This window comes from Phyllostomus discolor, chromosome 7 (assembly GCF_004126475.2).
Source record: "Phyllostomus discolor isolate MPI-MPIP mPhyDis1 chromosome 7, mPhyDis1.pri.v3, whole genome shotgun sequence".
NCBI lineage: Eukaryota > Metazoa > Chordata > Mammalia > Chiroptera > Phyllostomidae > Phyllostomus > Phyllostomus discolor.
The window spans coordinates 48,522,423-48,544,140 of NC_040909.2; the positions used below are offsets into that span (position 1 = coordinate 48,522,423).

At 38.5% G+C, this 21,718-nt stretch overlaps 1 protein-coding gene and 1 pseudogene across 1 annotated transcript in view; one reads left to right on the top strand and one right to left on the bottom strand.

Moving 5' to 3' along the window:
• The window catches only part of CACNA2D3 (calcium voltage-gated channel auxiliary subunit alpha2delta 3), an 867,352-nt gene that overhangs the window by 794,836 nt on the left and 50,798 nt on the right, over positions 1-21,718 (top strand). Inside the window, 4 exon segments of the mRNA XM_028518873.2 lie at positions 994-1,069; positions 3,676-3,728; positions 5,287-5,342; positions 15,919-16,030. Of these exon segments, the coding sequence (XP_028374674.1) occupies positions 994-1,069; positions 3,676-3,728; positions 5,287-5,342; positions 15,919-16,030 (297 nt within the window).
• On the bottom strand, positions 20,842-20,935 carry LOC114502198 (annotated as a pseudogene).

Here is a 21,718-nt window from a genome sequence, read left to right on the forward strand (position 1 = left end):
GTTTCTGAAAGGGTTCCAGTGTTCAAGTTCTGGTTATGCCCTGGTCTTTTGATTCTTTAGGGAGGGAGGGGAATTTTGGTTCTGGGTGCAGCTGGAGGTCCAGGTTCTTTCCTCTGTATGTGTTTTGGCTGTATTACCTGTAGGTTTGGACTATTGTCTCTGAAAAGCAACTCAGGTTCTCATTAAACAGGATAGGACCCTTCGAGCTGGTTTTGCAGTTACACCAGTGCAGCATGTGCCTCCAGTCCTGGCCCTTGCCATGTACCTGGTGTGAGGGCTGAAAAAATATAACTCTCCTCCCACCTTCTAAAGTCTTCTAGCAGGGCCAATAATGAAATTACAGAGGCAGATTAACAGGAGAAAATGTCTGAAGCTTCTTATATAAATGTATATTCAGGAGTCCATAAGAATGTGACCCAAAACACATTGATAGTTGAGATTTACATGCCATTCTGGACAAAGGAGAAGGGGACAGGGGTCTGGGAACTCAAAGGGGAGATAGGTAATTCACAGGAAGATGAGAAAGAGAGAACATATGGCAAACAAATTCCTGCTAGGCAACTCAGAAACAATGGGATAGAGGGTCTCCCCTCCAGAATGGATTATTGCATGGATCATTCCTGTCTGCCATACTTAGTTCACACAGGCTAAGGTGAGAAGGCAACTGTGAATGTGCTAAGATTCCCTTTCTGAAGCAGGCCTTTTCATCTGAATTCCCTTGGGCAAGAAAGGGAGGGTCAACAGTTCTTTCTGAGTCTTTTGTTTCTTAATAAATAGCTTCAAATCAATATCCCAAAAGGTACATTTTTGGGGTGGCAAAACTTTGCTCCCCTTTACTGGTTCATCACCCTTGTTAGGCTTGCATTTATTTGTCTGCCACTGCTACACTTGATGGCAGGGCCAGCGACCGTTTATTCCCCTTGCTGGTGCACAGCACTACTTGCTTCCTGTGTTTTCCTGTTCAGTGAAGCTCCTTTCCATTCTGTCCTGTAGAATTACCCTGTATGACTACCAAGCCATGTGTAGGGCCAACAAGGAGAGCAGTGACGGCGCCCATGGTCTCCTGGATGTAAGTACAGTGTAATCACCCCCAAAATGGCTTCATGTTTCTGAATGATACTAACTTTTCCTTTGGGGTAATCAAGCTATCTTCTTCAAAACTATGAATGTTTAACAGTATTTGCTAATTTTACTGGCTAAGCAAAGTCACTCCTGTTTAAACCCAAATTCAGTGATTATAGGAATGACAAACAGCTCTAAAGTGTTTTATGGATTCATGCAGCAGCCCCCTTTTGATGAATAGAGAAGTTTTGAGGATTTCTTATTCGGTATAAAAGAGAATTTGGTTTAGTTCAACAGAAATCTTCCTTTTGTTTGTAACAGAGCTGTTAGCCTATGAACAAATGCACATTTTGAACAAATGCACATTTTGATGGTCGATTCTTGCCTCTAATCATGCTGCTGCTGAGTTTCATCATTTCTCTCAAGCCATTTCCATGGCTCATGTCACCGTTGAGGATCAATCAGCAGAAACTATTATAGCATTGGAAAGTGGCTTTCTGATTGCCAGAAATTAACTGCTATCATATACCCAGTTTACAATATAATTTACAAGGGCAAGCATAGAAGTTTGGCTACCAATAACGGAAAACACACTACAAAAAAAACCACAGAGAGCTGCAAGATACCCCAGCAGAGGGAAAGTAAACAGCAACACGTATACATGAGGAGGTTGGAAATGCCAAAAAAGTAACCTAAAATTTGCGCTGAAACACAAAAGTTGGGCATTTTGAGGTAAAAGGAACATACAACCTGCCATTATCATTTAGGTACAGTCTGCAAGGGGATTATTTAAAACCAAATATTTAATATAGTTCTCATACACTGAGAGCACAAGAAGTGATTTGGAGCTAGAAAATTTTGAGAGGCACCTAGGAACTAAGAATTGGACATTTTGAAAAATACTGCTTTTTAATGAGAAACCAACCTTTCTTACCAAACTCAACTTCTCTAATCTTAGCATGAATATTTCCAGACTTAAAATGTTCCCAAGATATGTTTTCATCATTAGGCTTAAAGCTCAATGGCTTTCCCCTCCTGAATGATAATGTGCATTTAAATTTTTAATCCCATATTTACATAATCCATTTGTTTACCCAGACATTGAGCCACTGTCTGGCAGGAAATGCTTGAGCGATCTGGCCTCAAGGCGAGCTGCCCCTCCCCTCTCCAAAGCCTCCTTAATCCCATTATTCATTCTCTGCTCCCTGACTCACACTCCCAAGGACCACTAAAATGTCACTATCTGTCTCAGCAGGTACAAAGACACAGCGCTCTCTCATAATCTGACGACCTGGGTCATTTTGAAAGAAAGATGATTATTTTTCAAGCCCTAAACATTGTAATGGCAAAAACCACAAGACTACAAGGTTGCATTTAGTTTTAGGAAATAGTTAATAGTTCTTATCCTTATCTGACCCTTATTCTGAGGGTCCTGTGAATCAGGAAATGATGGTGATTCACTCAGTCAAATCAGAGCAAGAAGAGATTCAGTCTGAAACCTGAGTAGCCTGGAAATAACCCGGGTAGATTTTTATTGTTCTGTTTATTTACTTGCTGGCTTGAAATAGGGAAATTTCAAGAATGGTATATAAAAATTGGTTCTTGTTTTACCTAAAACTAGATACCACTTATGCCTCCCCTTTTCCTAGTTCTCGTCTTTATCATTAAAATGCTCAGAAGGTAGGATTAAGCACACCTCACTTAAGAAATTAGGATTTGGAATTTCAATTCTCTGATATCTTAATGCAACCACAAAGGATTCTGAGATTTTTTGAACCTGCCATCTGGAGCCCAGGCTCTGCCAATGTCTTTGCCTGTCTTTCAAATCTGCCAACCACTCACATATCTGACATACCTAGGTACAAAGAACTGACTGAGCGGGAGAGTTGGTATTTTCCAGAATTCAGGAAATTGAATTATCCACATAGGAAATATCACAGAGTAAACAATCCAACTGCTTTTTTTAATTAAAATATTCTGAAATAAAGATTAGGCTGTCAATGCCTTCTTTTATAGAGTGAAGGGGATTTTCTGCAAGGATAAAATCACATGTTTATATGATTATCATTTTTTTCAAGTCCAAATATGTAAGTGTGAGAAAAAGCAACTTAAATCCTACATAATTCATGGGCAGCATGAAATCAAGTACATATATGCAATTTTTGCTTGTTTCAATGAATGACATATGGTGATGGCAGTGATGGTGAACAGGGAATCACCTTTCCAAGAAGCAGCCTGTAAATTACCATTTGAAATTAGTTACATGATTCCAACCCTTCAGCATTAAGCTGCGAATTATTAGCCCCTAGAGGGTAAAGGTTTAAGCATCCTTTGCTGAACTTCCTTTTTCCTCCCAGAGATAACCCCTGTATTAGACCATGTTTATTTTACTTGTAAATCACATCTCACTACAGGGGAGTTCAAAGCTTTGAAATGTTAGTTTTGGGATACAGTATCCAACCATTCTTTTCTTTTAGGTGGAGCTTCACTTTTTTTTTTAAACACGATATCAATCTCTCTTAAAGAATAACATTGTCCTTATGTAAAGCCTAAGTTAAACTACAAATTTTGTATGATACACATTTTTTTAATGACCTGAATTCTTCACTTCAGCCTTACAATGCCTTCCTTGCTGCAGTAAAATGGATAATGACAGAACTTGTCTTGTAAGTACAATTGCTACATTTAAAAAAAATATTGCTTTTCTTGTGTATTTAGTGAACTGGGAGACTCTGCTTTGTGCTTTCAATAACCATTAGATTCATTATACTCTGAGATAACCCCACTGAAAACCTCAAAATACTGACTGTTGAGACCAAATATTATCTTTTATTAAGTTATTTATGGTCACTGCTTATGCCTTTATGTCATTGTTTAGCAGACTAACAGCTTGCAATACACAAACCAAATTTATTTATTGTGGTTACTGTTAAATTTAACATAGATGTCTGGCTGTTTTTAATGCAGCCTGGGTGGGCTGTGGTTAGAAGAACAAATTGCCAGGGCTGTCCACTGTGCTACTTCGGATGTCTTGCCATGTACAGGAGCAGGGCTTTTCTCAGGTGTGATTTAATTGTTTATCCTGTCAAATTCCCATCCTGTTTGGAGGATGCTGGATGTATCTGTGCCTTAGGTCAGTCAGACTGGAAATGCCACAGAGATGAAAGCCTTGACTTCTAGATGAGATATTGAACACATTACAGAAACTCTGCATCACACAAGAGGAGGAATTCCATGGATGGGCATGGAAATCAGATCCTTAAAGCTGCACCACACTCTCTCATTCTTACTTTCCCCATTAAGATTCCAGTTCTGTGGGTCTGAGGCAGATTTCTTGCCACTAGATCAACAGACATTGTGTTCTCTATTGCTTTAATGTAACCCATATTAATTTAACAAAGTTATAAATTCAAGTAGGGAGTAAGTTCTGCATGTATATAAGAGACAGAAAATACAGTAACAGATAATTGTGGGGTCTTGGTTGACAGTGAGTTGCTAGAGATAGTAGCCATGTGCCTGAAAAAGAAATGGCTGAATTTTGCTCTGTCTCCATCATTTGGAGCAGGATTCACATTATTTTTGCACTCTTTATGAACAGTTGAGAAATTTGATATTTTGAATTCACATTGTGGTCTAATTTCGTAAAGAGAAGTTTGTCCCATCTGCTCTTACACACCACACACACACACACACACACACACAAAACACATACATCACACATATGGCTGAACAAGTTTGCATTGAAGGATAAATCTAGAAAGCCTCCTTTATTACTGTAGATAATAGTTTAGTACAGAAGATTCTATTTGTTGTTCTGAGCCAAGGCAGGGGAAGCCCTTTAGAAGATGACTTTTTTTAAAATCATTTTTTTAATTAATGTTCAAATACAGTTGTCTCCATTTCCCCACCACCACTAAGACTCAGATTATAACTACGGACTATTTCTGCCTATAAAGCTGAATATTTCTCAGCAGAGTCCTTGAGTTTAGGTAAACCTGATTTCAGAACTTGGTTGGCATTGGTGAATAAAAATAACCTTTCCACAAATAAGATAAAGCCCAGTGAAAGTTCTTTTGGCAACTGAACTGGCCATGTTGATGTCGCCAGATTCTGATGTTACTCTTTCAAATGAGGTGGGCAGTGCTGGAGACAACAACACAGTGTGACTGTTCTATTCAGGATGTGCATGACCAAGTAACATTGGGGCTTTCCCGTCACATCTAGGTTCCTGGTGGAATTTAACCTCTGCAGTTGGTGGCACTCAGATATGACAGCTAAAGGTAAGCAGCAGCTGGCGTCTGTGTTCCTTGCTCAGAGTGATGAGCCTTGGGTTCACTGGTTACTTTTCATCAGGGATGTACTCACATAAAACTACTCAGAACAAAGTGATGATTTTTTCAGCTTTTTCAGCAAAAGGCATCCTTTGTGCTAAGTGCAGCGCCGTCCAGTCTGACAAAAATTCCACAGCCTTCATTCAGCCCTTGTTGAATATACACTGTGACCTGTTTCCTTAGCTCAGGCTTTGAAGTCATACATTATATAGGTGAAGTCCTTAAAATGTTCATGGGCAGTACTACGGCAGACAGACACATTGCCTTCTCAGGCTGAATAAGAAACAACTATTCTGTTTTGTTTTTGTTTACAATTATCCTCATAAATATAAATCTAATCATGTTAGTTTTCCTACCCTGGAAGCTTCAGTGATCTGAGCAGTAATTAGTAGTAGCCTTCAGAGCTGTGAGCTGGGGAGCTAGATCAGTTACAGACTTGCATTCCGGCTCCAAGGTGGGCCTTTGGCACGTTAGCTGATCTGGGCAAGGCTCGGTTTCCCCACAGTAAGCAAAGTAGGAAAATAATAAAATCATATTTATGATACATCTGATAAGGGGTTAATTTCTAAGATATATGAAGACACTCAACACCAAGAAGGCAACCCAACAAAAAATGGGTAAAGGATCTGGAGAGACACTTCTCCAAAGAGAACATACAGATGGTCCATAGACACATGAAAAGATGCTCAATGTCACTAATCATCAGAGAGATGCAAATCAAACCCACAGTGAGATATCACCTCACACTTGTCAGAATGGCTATCATCAATAAATCAATAAACACTAAGTGCTGGTGAGGATGTGGAAAAAAGGGAACATTTGTGCACTGTTGGTAGGAATACAGACTGGTGCAGCCTCTGTGGGAAAGCTATATGGAGCTTTCTCAAAAAATTAAAATGGAACTGCCTTATGATCCAGTGGTTCCACTTCTGGGAATGTATCTAAAGATACACAAAACACTACTTTGAAAGACCATATGCACCCTTGTGTTGATTGAAGCATTTACAATAGCCAAGATATGGAAACAGCCCAAATACCCATCAGCAGGTGAGTGGATAAAAAGTTGTGATACATTTACACAATGGAATATTACTCAGCTGTAATAAAGAAGTAATCTACTTTTGTGACAGCATGGATGGACCTGGAAATTATTATGCTAAGTGAAATAAGCCAGTCAGAGAGAAACAACACTATATATCTCACTTGTATGTAGAATCTAATCAACAAAATAATTTTAACAAACAAATAGAAATAGAAGCAGAGATACATAGACTAGACTGACAGCTATAAGAGGAAAGGAGGTTGTGGGCTGGGTGAAGAAAGGTGAAGTGATTAAGCAAAAAATATATATGACACATAGACACAGATGACAGTGTTGTGACAGCCAGAGAGAAAGGAGGGTGGGGGAGGTGGAAGAGGGCAAAGCGGGTGATAATGGAGACAGAAGGAGACTTGACTTTGGGGAGTGAGTACAACAATGCAGTGTGCAGATGATGGTTTATTGAATTGTACACTTGAAACCTCTATGGTTTTATTAACTAGTGTTACCCCAATAAATTCAATTGGAATAGTCTAAGAAGTTCTAATACTGAAGAAAGCTTGAGTGCCACTCTGCCCATATTGATTCAAGAGCCAGTTTGTGTAATTAGTACAGATTGAGACTAAGGGGAAGGAAGGGAAGGGTTTCTCAGTTGTTTTCCGGGAGTTTGGAATGCATAACTAAAGTTGAAGGATGAAGATAGTTGCCAGAATGGTCAGATGCATCAAGCTATTAAGATAAGGGAGAAAGAGATGGCTGTTGTTCAGATAGGATGGAGGTTTATCATATGGAATGTCACATGCCCTACTTATTAATACAGAACTCCTAAATCTTTCTAAAAATAATAATAATAGTATATCCTGTCATTTGTTTGTGTGTGTGTGTGTCTAATGGTGAGAGAGATCATGTTCACTTGCTGAGCACAGTGACTGGAATGTAGTAAGCTCTCAAAAAATAGTAGTTGTAATTAACTGTGATAATGGCGATGGCAGTGTTAACCACCACAGCGATGACTGGTTGAGTCCCCATGCCCTACAAAGCCAGTGCCCTTTAATGTGAGTTGTCTTCCACTGGTCTCTCCTACCTGTTCTGTCACTTGCTGTTCCTCAGATACATTATGTTCTTTCTTTCTTTGTGTATGTATTTTTCTTGATTTTTTTTTAACCTCAAATGCCAGGCATGAGCAAAACTCCCACCATTATTATTATTTTTTAATTATCTGTCATTTAAAAGGGGTAGATTAGTAACATATGCATTCCCCCAGGTACTGGATACATTTTAGTCTGATATTCCCTCTCCCTTCCTGTAAGGACCCCAGGCAGTGAAGATTCCCTCAACTCTCCCAGGAAGAAGTAGCAACATTTTGTTCTTGCTCTGCCCCACACAGTCAGCTCACAAAATTCCTGACTCTTCCACACCATTATTGTCTCAGTTTGTTTGTTTGTTTCACACTAGACTAGAATTTCTTAGTGGTGGGAGCCACTGTGTCTTAACCATTGTTATCCTGTAGCACCTAGCGGACACTTAGTGCATAGTTGGTGCTCAATCTTGCTTACTACATACATTAACACATTTTGGGGGGGCAGGTATCACCATTATACTGTCATCATAGCTATGTCACTTACACAAAGATAGGCCCTTTTTGCCTAAATTCAGGAACTCACTGATTTATTGTTAGAATATGAGGTATAGCCATACGCACAGAGTTCTATGCATGCACACGCCTGCCAGGAGCGGCCTCTGATAACACTGAGCATGATCCAAGTGCTTTGGCAGTTGGCTTTGTCCTGGGAAGCTGCCAGTCCAGTGACAGCCCAGTGCTGCTCCGCTTTCATTTACACACGCTGTCCTGGTGACCTTTCAGACGTGGGCCTGACCTTGCCCCGTGCTGCTGGGTGGGTGCTGTATTCTAAGGACAGCCAGGGCCCATAATCCCACTGCTAGAAACTTATCTTCAGGAAGTAAACTGAGATGGGAACAAAAGATTATATGATAGAATTATCAACACCAGGAAATTTATGATTGCAAATACCTGTAGCTCTTTAAGTGATGAGTGATAGGGACATTTTAATGTGAATTATAGCTCATCCACAGAAAGGCATAAACAACTTTTTAAAAGATTCTGTTTCTGATAACTTTTCCCAGGTTCAAAAATGCTCATGACATTAAGTATATAACAAGAAAACAGTGTAAAAACCTGCATATATCCCCCAAAAGCATTAATGGTGGGAGAGGAGAGTATAGAGTTAAATAGGACTAGTAATCAGTATGCCAATAGCAAGTCAATGAGCAGAGGCCAAAATATGAATTAGGAAGAGAAGAGTATCATGTACCCCAGAGACAAATTTACCTGAGACATGAACCTGCTTAAAATGGCATATGATTTAGAAAAGAAGATCAGAAGGAACCTACTAAATGGGTGCTTGTTTTCTCTTTTAAAATTTTCTTATTTGACCAGTTTTTGCCCCAATTTTAATATTACAGTTAAAAAAAAGATAAATGAAATTCAAGAGAGAAAAGGAAGATCAATAGTGGCCAAGAGAGTGGACCTGCACACTGGTTGAATGGCTGCTGCCCCTGGAGCACCAGTGTGCGGGGACAGGTTGCCACTCCTCCCCGTCAGGCTGAGCTTTGGGAGGCTGTTTCCCCATGGGACTGAGGGCTGTGGTTTTAGAGCTGGGCAGCCTTCCTCTGCCACTTTCTGTCTGTGAGGTTCTAGGTAAATCATTTGGTTTCTTTAGGCTTTGATTTTCTTGTTGGTCAACCGGCAACAGTAGACAAGATGGGGTGTGGGGTGTTAATTAAACAGTGTGAGCAAAAATGGCAGTGGGCAGTGGGCAACGCTCATGTTTTGGGTGGTAGTGAGTTTTTTGGCTGAGAGGCCTGGCTGTGCTCAGTGCTGAGGGCAGAGGGCTGGTTGTCTTATGTGGTTTACTTTTTGGCATTCGTCTTCCAACTGTGTCCCCTGCCCATCCCTGGCTGAGGGCTTCAATGGTGAGGATGAGGATGTACTCCTTCTCCATGCCAACCTTCATTCCTACTTCCCCCATTCTCCCCTGAGCCTGCTTCCCTTTGCCACGCCTGCCACCGCAGGCATCTGCCCAGGCTCTGGTTCTGGTCCTTAAAATCTGACAATTAGTTTTTGAGTCTCTGTTGAGTACCTGTCACTGTGACCTTTGCCTAAACCAGTAGTTTTCAACTTGGTGAGTGATTTTGCCTCCCACAGGTCAATGCAAACATCTGGCGACATTTTTGGTTGTCACAGCTGGGATGAGGCTGCTACTGACATCTAGTGGGTAGAGGTCAGGGATGCCGCTGAACATCCTACAGCACACAACCTCTGACAACAAACAATGACAGACTCAAATGTCGATAGAGTAGCCCCCTGTTATGTGCAGGAGATATATTCTAAGACTCCCAATGGATTCCTGAAAGCATGGATAGTTCCAAACCCTACTTTACTATGATTTTTCCTACAAATACATACCTATGCTGAAGTTTAATTTATAAATCAGGCACATTAAGGGATTAATAGCAATAACTAATATGACAGAACACTTATAACTGTCACAGTATACTGTAATAAAATTTAAATGAGTGGATCTCAGTCTCTGGTAACCCAAATGGCTACTTAAGTGACCAATGGGCAGTGGCATGTACAGCTGGATACACCTGATGAAGGGATGATTCATGCCTCGGGCAAGATGAAGCGGACGGTGTGAGATTTCATCACACTGCTTAGAATGCTGTGCAATATAAACCTTATGAATTCTTTAGTTCCGTAATTTTTCATTTAATATTTTTGAATTGCGGTTGACCATGGGTAACTAAAACCACAGAAAGGGAAACTGTGGATGCAGGGGCACTGTCGTGTTGCCGCTGCCGAGAAGCCCCCATGCACACTGACAGGTGCAGGGCAGGGGTGATGGGCTTTGCACTCAGGGCAACTGAAACTTGTTAAGGTTCCCATTCTGAAATTTAACCTCCCCCATTCCCCTGCTTCCCTGTCCACCAGGACCAACAGTGGGAAAAATTTTAGATCAGAGGAATAAAGTGATGCTTCAGATCTCTGTTTCTGTTTTAGGAAGCTTTATAAAATGATCCTTAATAGATAATGCCAGGTTATCTCATTCCTCTCATTCCATTGCTCCACCATGAGATCTTTTTTTCCCCCAACAGATTCTAAATAAGGACCTTGCTAAATAGTTGGATTGTTGATACATGGTGCTCCCATACATAAGTGCTTTCCCGTTTCCAGAGGTTCTGGCACTAGATTATCTTCAGATTCCTTCAACATACCTGAGAGGTGGGGATGCTAAAATCTGTCATGAAACTTTCCTGAGGCACTGAAGGCAGACAGTTAATAGATAAATGGGCTCAGACCTAAACCAAGACCTGCCACCTCAGCTGCATGGTGGTGAGAGAGACAGCGGGCCACCTTGGCTGCTGCACCTGAACTGTCACACTTAGGCTTAAAGCCTTCTGCTGAGCCATTCTATAGACGAAGAATCTGAATCAAATGAGGGTAAAGAAACTCAACTGTGGGGCTGCTATCATATGGACATCTGTGTTAAATGTAAGTGTAGATCTTAGATGCAGTGGAAGGAAAGAAGTGTTTCAAGCACCATAACTACATTGACTTGCAGGGTCTCCTCTCTTCTAAATGTTCCATTCCCTCACTGGCTAAAGACCCTGAGCTGAGACATTCGTCTTTGCTTAGCTAAAAATGGAATCCATAATTACACTGTTTATATGCTTCATTTCCTTAATGAAGGGGACTGTGGAAGACCATTTCTGTGTGAGTATCACAAAGGTATCATTTTGGCGAAGTTACACAAAGAGAATGGAGCTTGCTGGCACCCAGCTATGAAAGAGGCTACATTCATGGAAACAAAAGAAGAGGAAAGCTTTTCAAATGGCAACTCTATTCATTCCCAATTGTCTGCACATAATTACTGTGAACCCAAGTTAGTTATTCTCATCAGGGACATTTGTTGCTAAGGGAAAATTAAAGATATTCAATTGTGTGGGTGCTTCATTGTTGAGTGAGTGATGGGTCCAGGCGGCCTCAGCTGCAGGCATCCAGTGTAATGGGTGGGAGGGAAAGCAGTGGGATGGTGAAGAGTGCAGGCTCCAGGATGTAGACACAGGTGTGTGTTTGGGCACCACCACTCATACCACTGTGACTGTGGTAATGGGCAAGCATCTCCATTTCTCTGGGCTCTGGGTTCCTCAACTGTAAAACAGGACAGCAGCAGGGCCTTGCTCTCTGCATGCTGGTGAAGGTTCCATCCATGCAAATGGCCTGGCATGGTGTATGGCATGTAGTAAGCACTTTGTGGGTGTTGACTGCAAAGGTGGTGGTGGTTTTGCTGTTGAAGTAAATAATGATTATGGCAAGTAGTCCCTCGCTGTGGAACTCAAGGCAGGCTATGTCTGCTTTCTGAGCGCCAGTTTTCCCTTCTGGTACAAGAAAGTATCAGCATAGCTGAGCTGCATGATTCTTTTGTACCTACACCTTTGTGTGATAAGGAGTTTTAAATGCCTGAGTCAAAACAGTACTCATTAGGTTGCTGGAAATCTGAGCTATTGGTTTGCAATTTCATAGATAATAGTAAAGACTGGCAAGTATATGTGGTGTTTTTGATAGTACTTTAGACAAAGAAAGGTCTTTATAGTAAACCCTGTTATTTACATTAAATGTGGCTATGGTTTTGTATGATAATTCATGTGTTTCCCAAAAGCACATCAAGCAGCCTCCTGCCAATCTATAGTCATCCTACAAATAGACTCAGTGGTTTATCACCCCATCAGTTTGGGTGCCCTACAATTGTCAAAGGAACAAACATTTCATCTACAGAAAGGACCAGAGCTAAATGAGTCTTGCCAGTGAGCTTGGTGGACTCATTCCACTGTAACTGGGTCCAGACAATGAGAATTAGAGATGGTGCAATTATTGGGCATATTTAAATCACATGTGCTGCCTATCTCAGCCTGCCCCAGAGACTTTCTTCCTTTCGTTCATTGGCCAAACTTCACACAGCAGTTAAGTATATATGTGCTGGAACCACACAGCCCAAGTTCAAAGTCTGGCTCTGCTACATACACCACTGGATAAATTTGGGCAATTTTTTTTCAGTTCTCTCCTTCATTTACTAATCTGCAAAACAAAAACAACAATTATTTTTAACTCATAGTGCATTTTTTAATTTTGTCTTGATTTACTGTTTAATAAATTAATCCATGTAAAGCAGAACATCATCTGTAAATAGCAATTTCTTAGTAAGTTTAGCTGTTACCATCAATAGGTGATTAGATGCCATCTGCTTGCTTGTGCCATATCCACTTATAATCTGTGCTATTGTTTACTTATCTTTATTTCATTCAATTGAACTCATTTTTGACACTTAGTTAACATAATGATTGAAATTGAAAGTCAGTGTCACTTGCCATACAGAGAAATAAATTGTAAAAATGAGAACCACGGAAATAAAAAATGTGTCACTCTGAACTTTACATTTGGACTTCTTCAGTAAAAAGAGAGAAAAGCAAATGAAATAAGGATGATGAAAACTCCCTAGCATCCAACAAAGAGGCCCTGCAGACAAAAACAGAAGCATTGGATAAGAACTGGGAAGGGAATAGTATGCCCACCACTGGCCTTCCTGCATTGTTACTGTGGGGCTCAGCCCCTAAAGTTGCCCTGCCTTCCACCTGAAGACAGGCAGTTTGCCACTAGGGACTCAGATTCTCATATTTCTTTTGTCAATTTTATTCAGGAGAATTATTCATTATTCAGCAAGCATGCAATGATATTCTCTGAGAGCTAGCACTGCAGGGCAGAAGGGGACAGACAGTGTTTCATTCCTGGCCCTTTGGGAGCACGACAACTACCAGCACTGTGCCTTCAGTGCAGTCAGGAGTCAGTGAGGCAACCATCTGCTTGTCTTTTCTAACCAAAGGGTTCAATGAAATACCATAGGCAGAAGTCACATGGCAGTAAGTACAGCCACTTAAATAGCATTGTCAGTGTGCTAGACACTTGCCATTATTAATTCATTTGATTCTCAAATAACCATGGAAGTTAGCACTGTTATCACAATTTTGTAGATGAGGACACAAAGGCACGGAGAGGTTAAAAACTTATCTGAGGTCATACAGCAAAGACAGAATACACAATCTCCAGAGTTTGTCCTTAGCTACTAAGCAATGAGCCCAACTCCTGGCATGTGGATGGAGCACTCTAGAAAGATAGCATTTCATGAAGGTTGTGTGTGTGCCCGTGCAGGTGTGTCAGTCTGTTGAGAACTATAGTGCGTTAGTTTATTTTTCCCTCAGAACAATGCTGTGAGTTAGCACAGGCATCTCCTCTTTATGTCAGTGACCCAAATCAGCTGTTCTACACTTAAAAAAAAAGTTGATTAAGAGTCTACTTCTTTTTGTTTTATATAGGAAAAAATTACAGTTACTACACTTATATCACAAACACCAAATTAATTTCCTCAAAACAATTAAAGCTCAGTGGAAAGAGTATATTATTTAAAAAATCACAACAGAATATAAATGCTTAGAGCATGGTTTCCTGATAACCCAATGATTATCGCATTATTGTTATCAAACAATTGCTTTGCATTCAGTAACCCCATGATGGCTCACTCAGTGCCAGAAGTCTCCCAGATGGGCATTCTACAAAACATCTACCCATGGTTCTGAAATCCAACCAGTTGTATTTTGAATATAAACGAGACTTTGTGTACACAACATTTTCTTAAAATACTATTAAGTTTCACAATTGTAAATGTAAATTATACATGCACATATAACATATCTGTAATATGTTTAAAAATACATGTTTACATTTTATATAAATATATGTTTATGTTTTACATAAACATCAGTCAAAAGCATTGCACAGGGTTTGGGTGCTGGGAACCAGTAAACATTCTCCTGGGAAAATGTTAAGGAGAAGACTTCCAGTGAGGATAATTTGTGCTACTGGCACCTCCATTTTACAGACAAGAATACTGAGGGTTGGTTAGCTGGAAGTGATGGAGCCAGGATTTGTGCTCTGAACTTCTCTGACTTGGGAGCCTTCAACCCTAACCACTAGGTTATACCAGCTATCATCCTCACTTACATGTGTGTATATATATATAGACCTCAGGTTGGATTAGACACTTATATACTTTATAAAGTGATCACCCCAATAAATCTAGTACCTATCCCATACCATCTATAGTTATCACAAAATTATTGACTATGTACCCTATGCTGTACTTTACATCCCTGTGACTATTTGGTAACTACCAGTTTGTACTTCTACGTCCCTTCACCTCAGGCCACCCCCACCCCATCTGGCAACCTTCAAAATGCTCTATCTACAAGCATGTTTCTGTCCTGCTTGTTTGTTTATTCTGTTCTTTAGATTCCACATATAAATGAAATCATTGGCCATTTGTCTTTCTCTATCTGACTTATTTCGTTTAGCCTGATACCCTTTAGGTCCATACATGTTGTTACAGAGGGCCAGATTTCATTCTTTTTAAAAGTGAGTCATATTCCATTGTATATATGCACTGCTGCTTCTTTATCCAGTCATCTGTTGATGGACACTTAGGTTGCTTCCATATCTTAGCTATTGTAAATTCTGTCATCCTAATTTTAATGTTACAATGGCTTCATTAGAATGCAGCATTACTTTTGTTTGTTATTTACTATTACTGCTATTATTATTATTAACTGACACTTAGCACTCATCGTGTTCCATGTACTGTACTAGGTACTCAACATATATTATTTACTTCTCACATCAACTTCTTATGGATGACCTATATTATTCCTCAATTACAAATTTAAAAAAATTGAGACTTAGGTTTTAGAAAGTGTGCAATGGGACATAACTTGCTGAGATAATTTAATCAGCCACAAACCTTCACTGAGTGCCTACTAGGTACTCATTTATGTGCAGTGTTATTTACTGCTGTATTACTGGACAAGGAACTTCATAATAGTAGGATTAAGCTCATGGCTTTGGTTCAAAGGCATTACGTATTTTACTAGTCCATATTTCAATTTTGTTCCTGTAATAAAACCATGCAATTGTATCATGACCTTTGTCTCACCCTAAATAATATGGTGTGACATATTTTATATATTTATTTAGATATACATATGTGCTTGTTGCTAAGTTCAAGTAAGTCTGAGGTCAAAGACCCGGTGACTGATGTCCCAGAAAGTAGAATTCTTATGATGCATAAATGATAGCTGATCAAGCCAAGACAACTGCTTGAGGAATTATAGCTTATAGAGTTGCTTGGCAGATGAAACCACTTGACTAATTAGAAAATAATGCATTATGCTGTGCCTGGAAAAATCACAGAGCAGCAGGAGCGGGGCTGCGTTCTGAGTTCCTATGGGCTGCCAGTCTCAATAAGGCCTGTGCCTTGTGTTTGTTATCTTTTTCTTTTTTTTTTCTTATCCCTACAGCCCAGAAATTGAAACAGACCCTGGAGCCTTGTGATACTGAATATCCAGCATTTGTCTCTGAGCGCACCATCAAGGAAACCTCGGGGAACATTGCTTGTGAAGACTGTTCCAAGTAAGGCCCCACCCTTCTGCTCAGTAGGAACTTGCCCAGATGGGCCAATGCACCTGGCAGCACAGGATTGCATGGAGAGATGGAAGCATGGCTGCCCTCTTGTGTGAGGAAGTATTTCCACCAGCTTGGAAGAAACATCACTTGGCTTTGTTAGAGAGGTCACTTAGAGTTTGGGAAGCATTCAGAATGCATTAGAATGCATCCTAGAATATGGGTGATTTATAGTTATGTTTGTTGGTGGTTGGAAAAAGTCCTAACTGGTGTTTCTGTAATGGACAGTTGACAATTGCAGCTATCTCTTTGAGGTGTCTTTACTGAATGCACCAAATCTTCAGAATTCACTGAAATCTGATGATTGAAAGTGATACTTGTTATGATACTTGGCCATTTAATATGCATTTCCCTAATTACTAATTTGGGTGTGCCTTTTTAGAAAAACAGTTTCATTGGTCATATGGGGTTCCTGAACTCTTCATTCCTGTATTCCTATTGGCAGTTCTCTGTTGGGGAGTGGATCTAATCATACTGATTTGAGTTTGGGATACAATTTCTTTGCAGTTATATGATCTGTATATGTGCCTTCCTATTCCTGGGTCTGTCTCTTCACATTTATAGATGTCCTTAGATGCACAGAAATTTTCTTTTGCTTTTATTTTAATGTAGCCTAATTTGTTCTTTATTCTTTGATTTATGTATTTTGTTCCTTGTTTAAGAGATCAGTCTCTGCCCTAATGTTATAATGATACTCCCATGTATTTTTATTCCGAATGCTTTAAAGGGTTGTCTTTCACATTTAAGACTTTAATCCCCCTGGAATTTGTGTGTGTGTGGCATGAGGTAGAGTCTAGTTTGGTTCTTTTCTGCATAGTTGGCCTTTTAACTAGCACTTTTTATTGAATAGTCTTTATTCCCCAATAAATTTATTATGACACCTGTGTCTTGGGCTGAGTTCCCATCTATATGAAGACCTATCTTCAGGTTTTATGGTTTGTCAGTACCTATATCAGCACCCTGTCTCTTTAAATATTATGGTTTTATAATAGGACTTGTTATTTAGAACAAATATCCTTTCATTATTCTTCTTCTAAGTCATCTTGGTTATTCTTGCCTCTTTATTCTTTCACATTAATTTTAAAATCAGCTTGTTAATTTCCATTACTTACGTTAGGGTTTTGATTAAAATTGCTATGTTATATATTAATTTGAAGATAATTGCTGTGTTTTATGTTATTGGAACTTTTCCCCATAAACTAAGTATATCTATTTCTTTACATGTCTCTGTCTATGGTTTTTTATACAGTTTAATAATTTTACATTAGATTTATACCTTAACATCTTATAGTTTTTCTTGCTATCATAAATGGTATATATTTAAAACTACATTTTCTAATTGGTAATTGCTAGCATATGAGAATATCACTGATTTCTGTACATTGAGTATCTTACACACAACAAACTGCTAAATGTTCTTTCAGATTCAATGGTTTGTGTATAGATTCCCTTAGGCTTTTTGCAGAGACAGTAACATCACTTGTGAAAATTTTCTTTCTAATATTTATACTTAATTATTGTTTTATATTTCATTGCACTGGACTTCTGACACATAGTTGAATTGAAGCAAGAGAATAGATAACCATGTCTTATTCCTAATTTAAAGGAATTGCTCCTAATAATTCCATGTTAGTTATGATGTTTGCTATAGGGTTTTTAAAGTTGTAGTAAATTATAAACAATATAAATTTACCATTGTAACTATTTTTAAATGTACAATTCAGGCACATTAAATAATTCATGATGTTGTGCAACCATAACTATTATCCATTTCCCAAATCTCTGTAGGTTTTTGGTAGTTAACCATTTATTAAATTAAGAAACTTCTTCAAGAGTGTTTAGTGCTACTATTATTGTTTGAAACTTGGATGTTGAACTTCAGACTTCCAGCCAAGATGGAGGGATAGGTAGATATACTTTGCTTCCTTGCAAAACTAAAAGAAAAACAACAACCAATTTAAAAACAAAAAACAACCAGAACTGCCATAGAATTAAACTGTATGGAAGTCCAACAACCAAACAGTTAAAGAAGAAACATCCATCCAGACTGTACTTCAATGCAGCGAAGTGGGTTGCCCTGCCCTTGCAAAAACCTAAGGCTCCTCCTCTCCTTACAATATAAAAGGTGCACTGAGACAAAGAAATATGGACCAAATGAAAGAACAGATCAAAACCCCAGAAAAAGAACTCAGCAATGAAGATATAGCCAAACTATCAGATGCAAAGTTCAAAACACTAGTATTCACAATGCTCACAGAAATGATTGAGTCTGATCACAAAATGAAGGAAGAAATGAAGTCTACACAAAGTGAAACAAAGGAAAATATACAGGGAACCAACAGTGAAGGGAAGGAAACTGGGACTCAAATCAACAATTTGGAACACAAGGAAGAAATGAGCAGCCAACTGGGACAGAATGGAGAAACAAGAATTCAAAGAAAAAGAGAAGAGGCTTAGGAACCTCCAGGACAACTTTAAACATCCCAACATCTGAATTATAGGGGTACCAGAAGAAGAAGAGAAAGAGCAAGAAATTGAAAACTTATTTGAAAACATAATGAAGGAGAACTTCCCCAATCTGGCAAAGGAAATACATTTCCAGGAAGTCCAGGAAGCTCAGAGAGCCCCAAAGAAGTGGGACCCTAGGAAGCATACACCAAGGCACATCATAATTATATTACCCAAGATTAAAATCAAGGAGTGAATCCTAGAAGCAGCAAGAGAAAAGGAGACAGTTACTTACAAAAGAGTTCCCATATGATTGTCAGCGGATTTCTCAAAAGACACCTTGCAGGCAAGAAGGGGCTGGAAAGAAGTATTCCAATTCATGAAAGGCCTACATCCAAGATTACTCTATCCAGCAAAGCTTTCATTTAGAATGGAGGGGTAGATAAAGTGCTTCCCAGATGAGATCTAGTTAAAGGAGTTCATCATCACCCAGCCCTTATTATATGAAATGTTAAAAGGACTTATTTAAGAAAAAGAAGATGATCAAAACTATGAACAATGAACTGACAACAAACTTACAACTATCAGCAACCAAACCTAAAAAACAAACTGAGCAAACAACTAGAACAGGAACAGAATCACAGAAATGGAGACCATACGGGGGGTTATCAATGGGGAGGTGGAGGAGGGAGAATGGGGGAAAAAGTACAGGGAATAAGAAGCATAATTGGTTGATACAAAATAGACAGGTGGAAATTAAGAATATGTAATAAGGAGATGTAAAAGCCAAAGAACACATATGTGTGACCCATGGACATGAACTAAAGGAGGGGAAGGGAATGATGCAGGAAGGGTGGTTTTAGGGAAGAAAGGGATAAAGGGGATTAAAAAAATAGGGCAACTGTAATAGCATAATCAATAAAATATACTAAAAAATGGATGTTGAATTTTATTAAAATTTTTTTCTACATACATTACAAAAATAAGTTTAATTCTTTTTTTTAAGATTTTACTTATTTATTATTTTAGAGAGGGAAGGGAGGGAGAAAGAGAGAGAGAGAGAAACATCAATGTGTGGTTGCTGGGGGTCATGGCCTACAACCCAGGCATGAACCCTGACTGGGAATCAAACCTGCGACACTTTGGTTCACAGCCCGCACCCAATCCACTGAGCTACTCCAGCCAGGACTTAATTCTTAATATATTGTGTTACATGGGTACAATCTTTAAATTTTTTTCATTCATGAACTATATATACCATAAATATCTTTAATAGCAGATGGGTTGTCTAATGTGAAAAGATACTTGCTTTCCCATGATGGACTTTCATTGTTTGGATTACAGAAAGCAAAAACATATTTCAGGATTAATTTGCTCATATTATATGGTGAAGTTTGCATCTGTGCTCACCAAGATGAATGGGTAGTACTTTACCTTTTTTGTACTGTCATTTGACTTTTTTCTTATTGTGATTTTATTGTCACAGTATTACTTGGAGAATTTCCCCTGTTTCTCTAATATCTTAACATTTTATGTAAGATTAAATCACTTGTTTTTATAAGTTTAGTAAAACTCATTAAACTATCAGTAACTGATAGCTTTTTGTTTGTTTCTGTGTGAGTAAATTTTTAAATACTGAATTAGTTTCTTTAGTGGGTTGCTATCTCTTTGGAATTTCTATTTCTTTTTGAAATGACTTTGGTGATTATATTTCTTAGAAAATTGCCTATTTCATCTCACTTTTCAAGCTTAATGCATTCATTTGTTAAAAGTATTATCTTTGGATTAAAATGCTACCTTATTGGTGATTTTCCTTTTTTAAATCAATCTGTCCCCCTCTCTCTCTCACCTCTCCTTCCCCTTTCCTTTCTCCCTCCTCAATCTCCTCTCTCTGTCTCTCTCTTTTCCTAACTGCCTCCCTCCCACCTTTCATGTTTCTTGTTTCCTTCCCCCCCCCCCCCCCCCCCGCTCCATACTGGTAGAAATATGTTTGTTTGGTTTCTCGTTTCCAACAGCAATCATTTAGTATGTTTGATTCTTTCTGCTGTTCCTTTGACTTTCTATTTTGTTTATTTTGTTTCTTATCTCTATAATCATTTTTCTTCTGTGTTTTGGTCTGTGTTCTGTGTTTATTCTTTTCTTTAATTTTATAATATTTTGTGTTTGCTGCTTATGTTTTCATCTTCATTAATATATATAATACATTATATACATACAAAATTTCTCTGTACATTGCAGGTTCTCTCTATAAATTTAATATATAGGGCTTTTATTATTATTTAACTAATAATTTTTTAATTTTCACAATTTTTCCATGAGTCCAAGGCATGAACCAGACATGGGCACAGACCAAAAGCCAACCTGGGATAAACAAGGAGTTACTTTGTCCCTGGCTGATAGGAGACAAGTAATTCTCACAATTTTTGATCTATAATATTTAAACAATCTTTTAAGATTTCCTAATATGAGGGGTTTGAGGCTTTTAAAAATTATTGATATCTAATTAAATGACATTGTGGTCTGTATAACATATGTTTTTTAAAATGTGTGGAGACTTGCTTTGTATTCTAGTACTTGTCCATGTATTACTGAAAGCAAGTTTCATTCTCTAACAGCTGGGTACAGGGATTAGTATGTTCATATGTATCTATTGGCTCAAGTGTTTCCAAGTTGGTTTTGAGAGGTATCTATTTTATTTTACTTTTATTAATTTTTTCAATTACAGTTGACACAATATTATAAGGGGTATGTATTTTAGATGGTAATTAATCTCTTACTGGCTTAAGGATTTTTCAACCCCTTTGTGTCATGCAGTTCATTTTGCTTTCTATGTTTTGAAGCTATGCTACCATGGATATCTGTGTTCAGGATTGGTATAGCTTTCTAATAAATCATTCCTTTTATCACTATGTAAAACTTCTTTTCTCTTTTTTTCTTTTAATTGTTGTTCTGTTACAGTTGTCTCAATTAAAGTCCTTTATGTTTTCATGTCTATTTTGTTTGCTAATAGTATAGGCACAGTAGATCTTCTTTGGGTAACACTTCCTAAGCATATTTCCCCCTTTCCCTCCATTTTCAATTCTTTTTTGTCATGCTGCATTGGGATTTGTCTTATAAATAGCTGAATATAGCTGGATTTGAGATACCTTTCCTTATTATTGGTAGATTTATTTCTACTGTCATTTTATA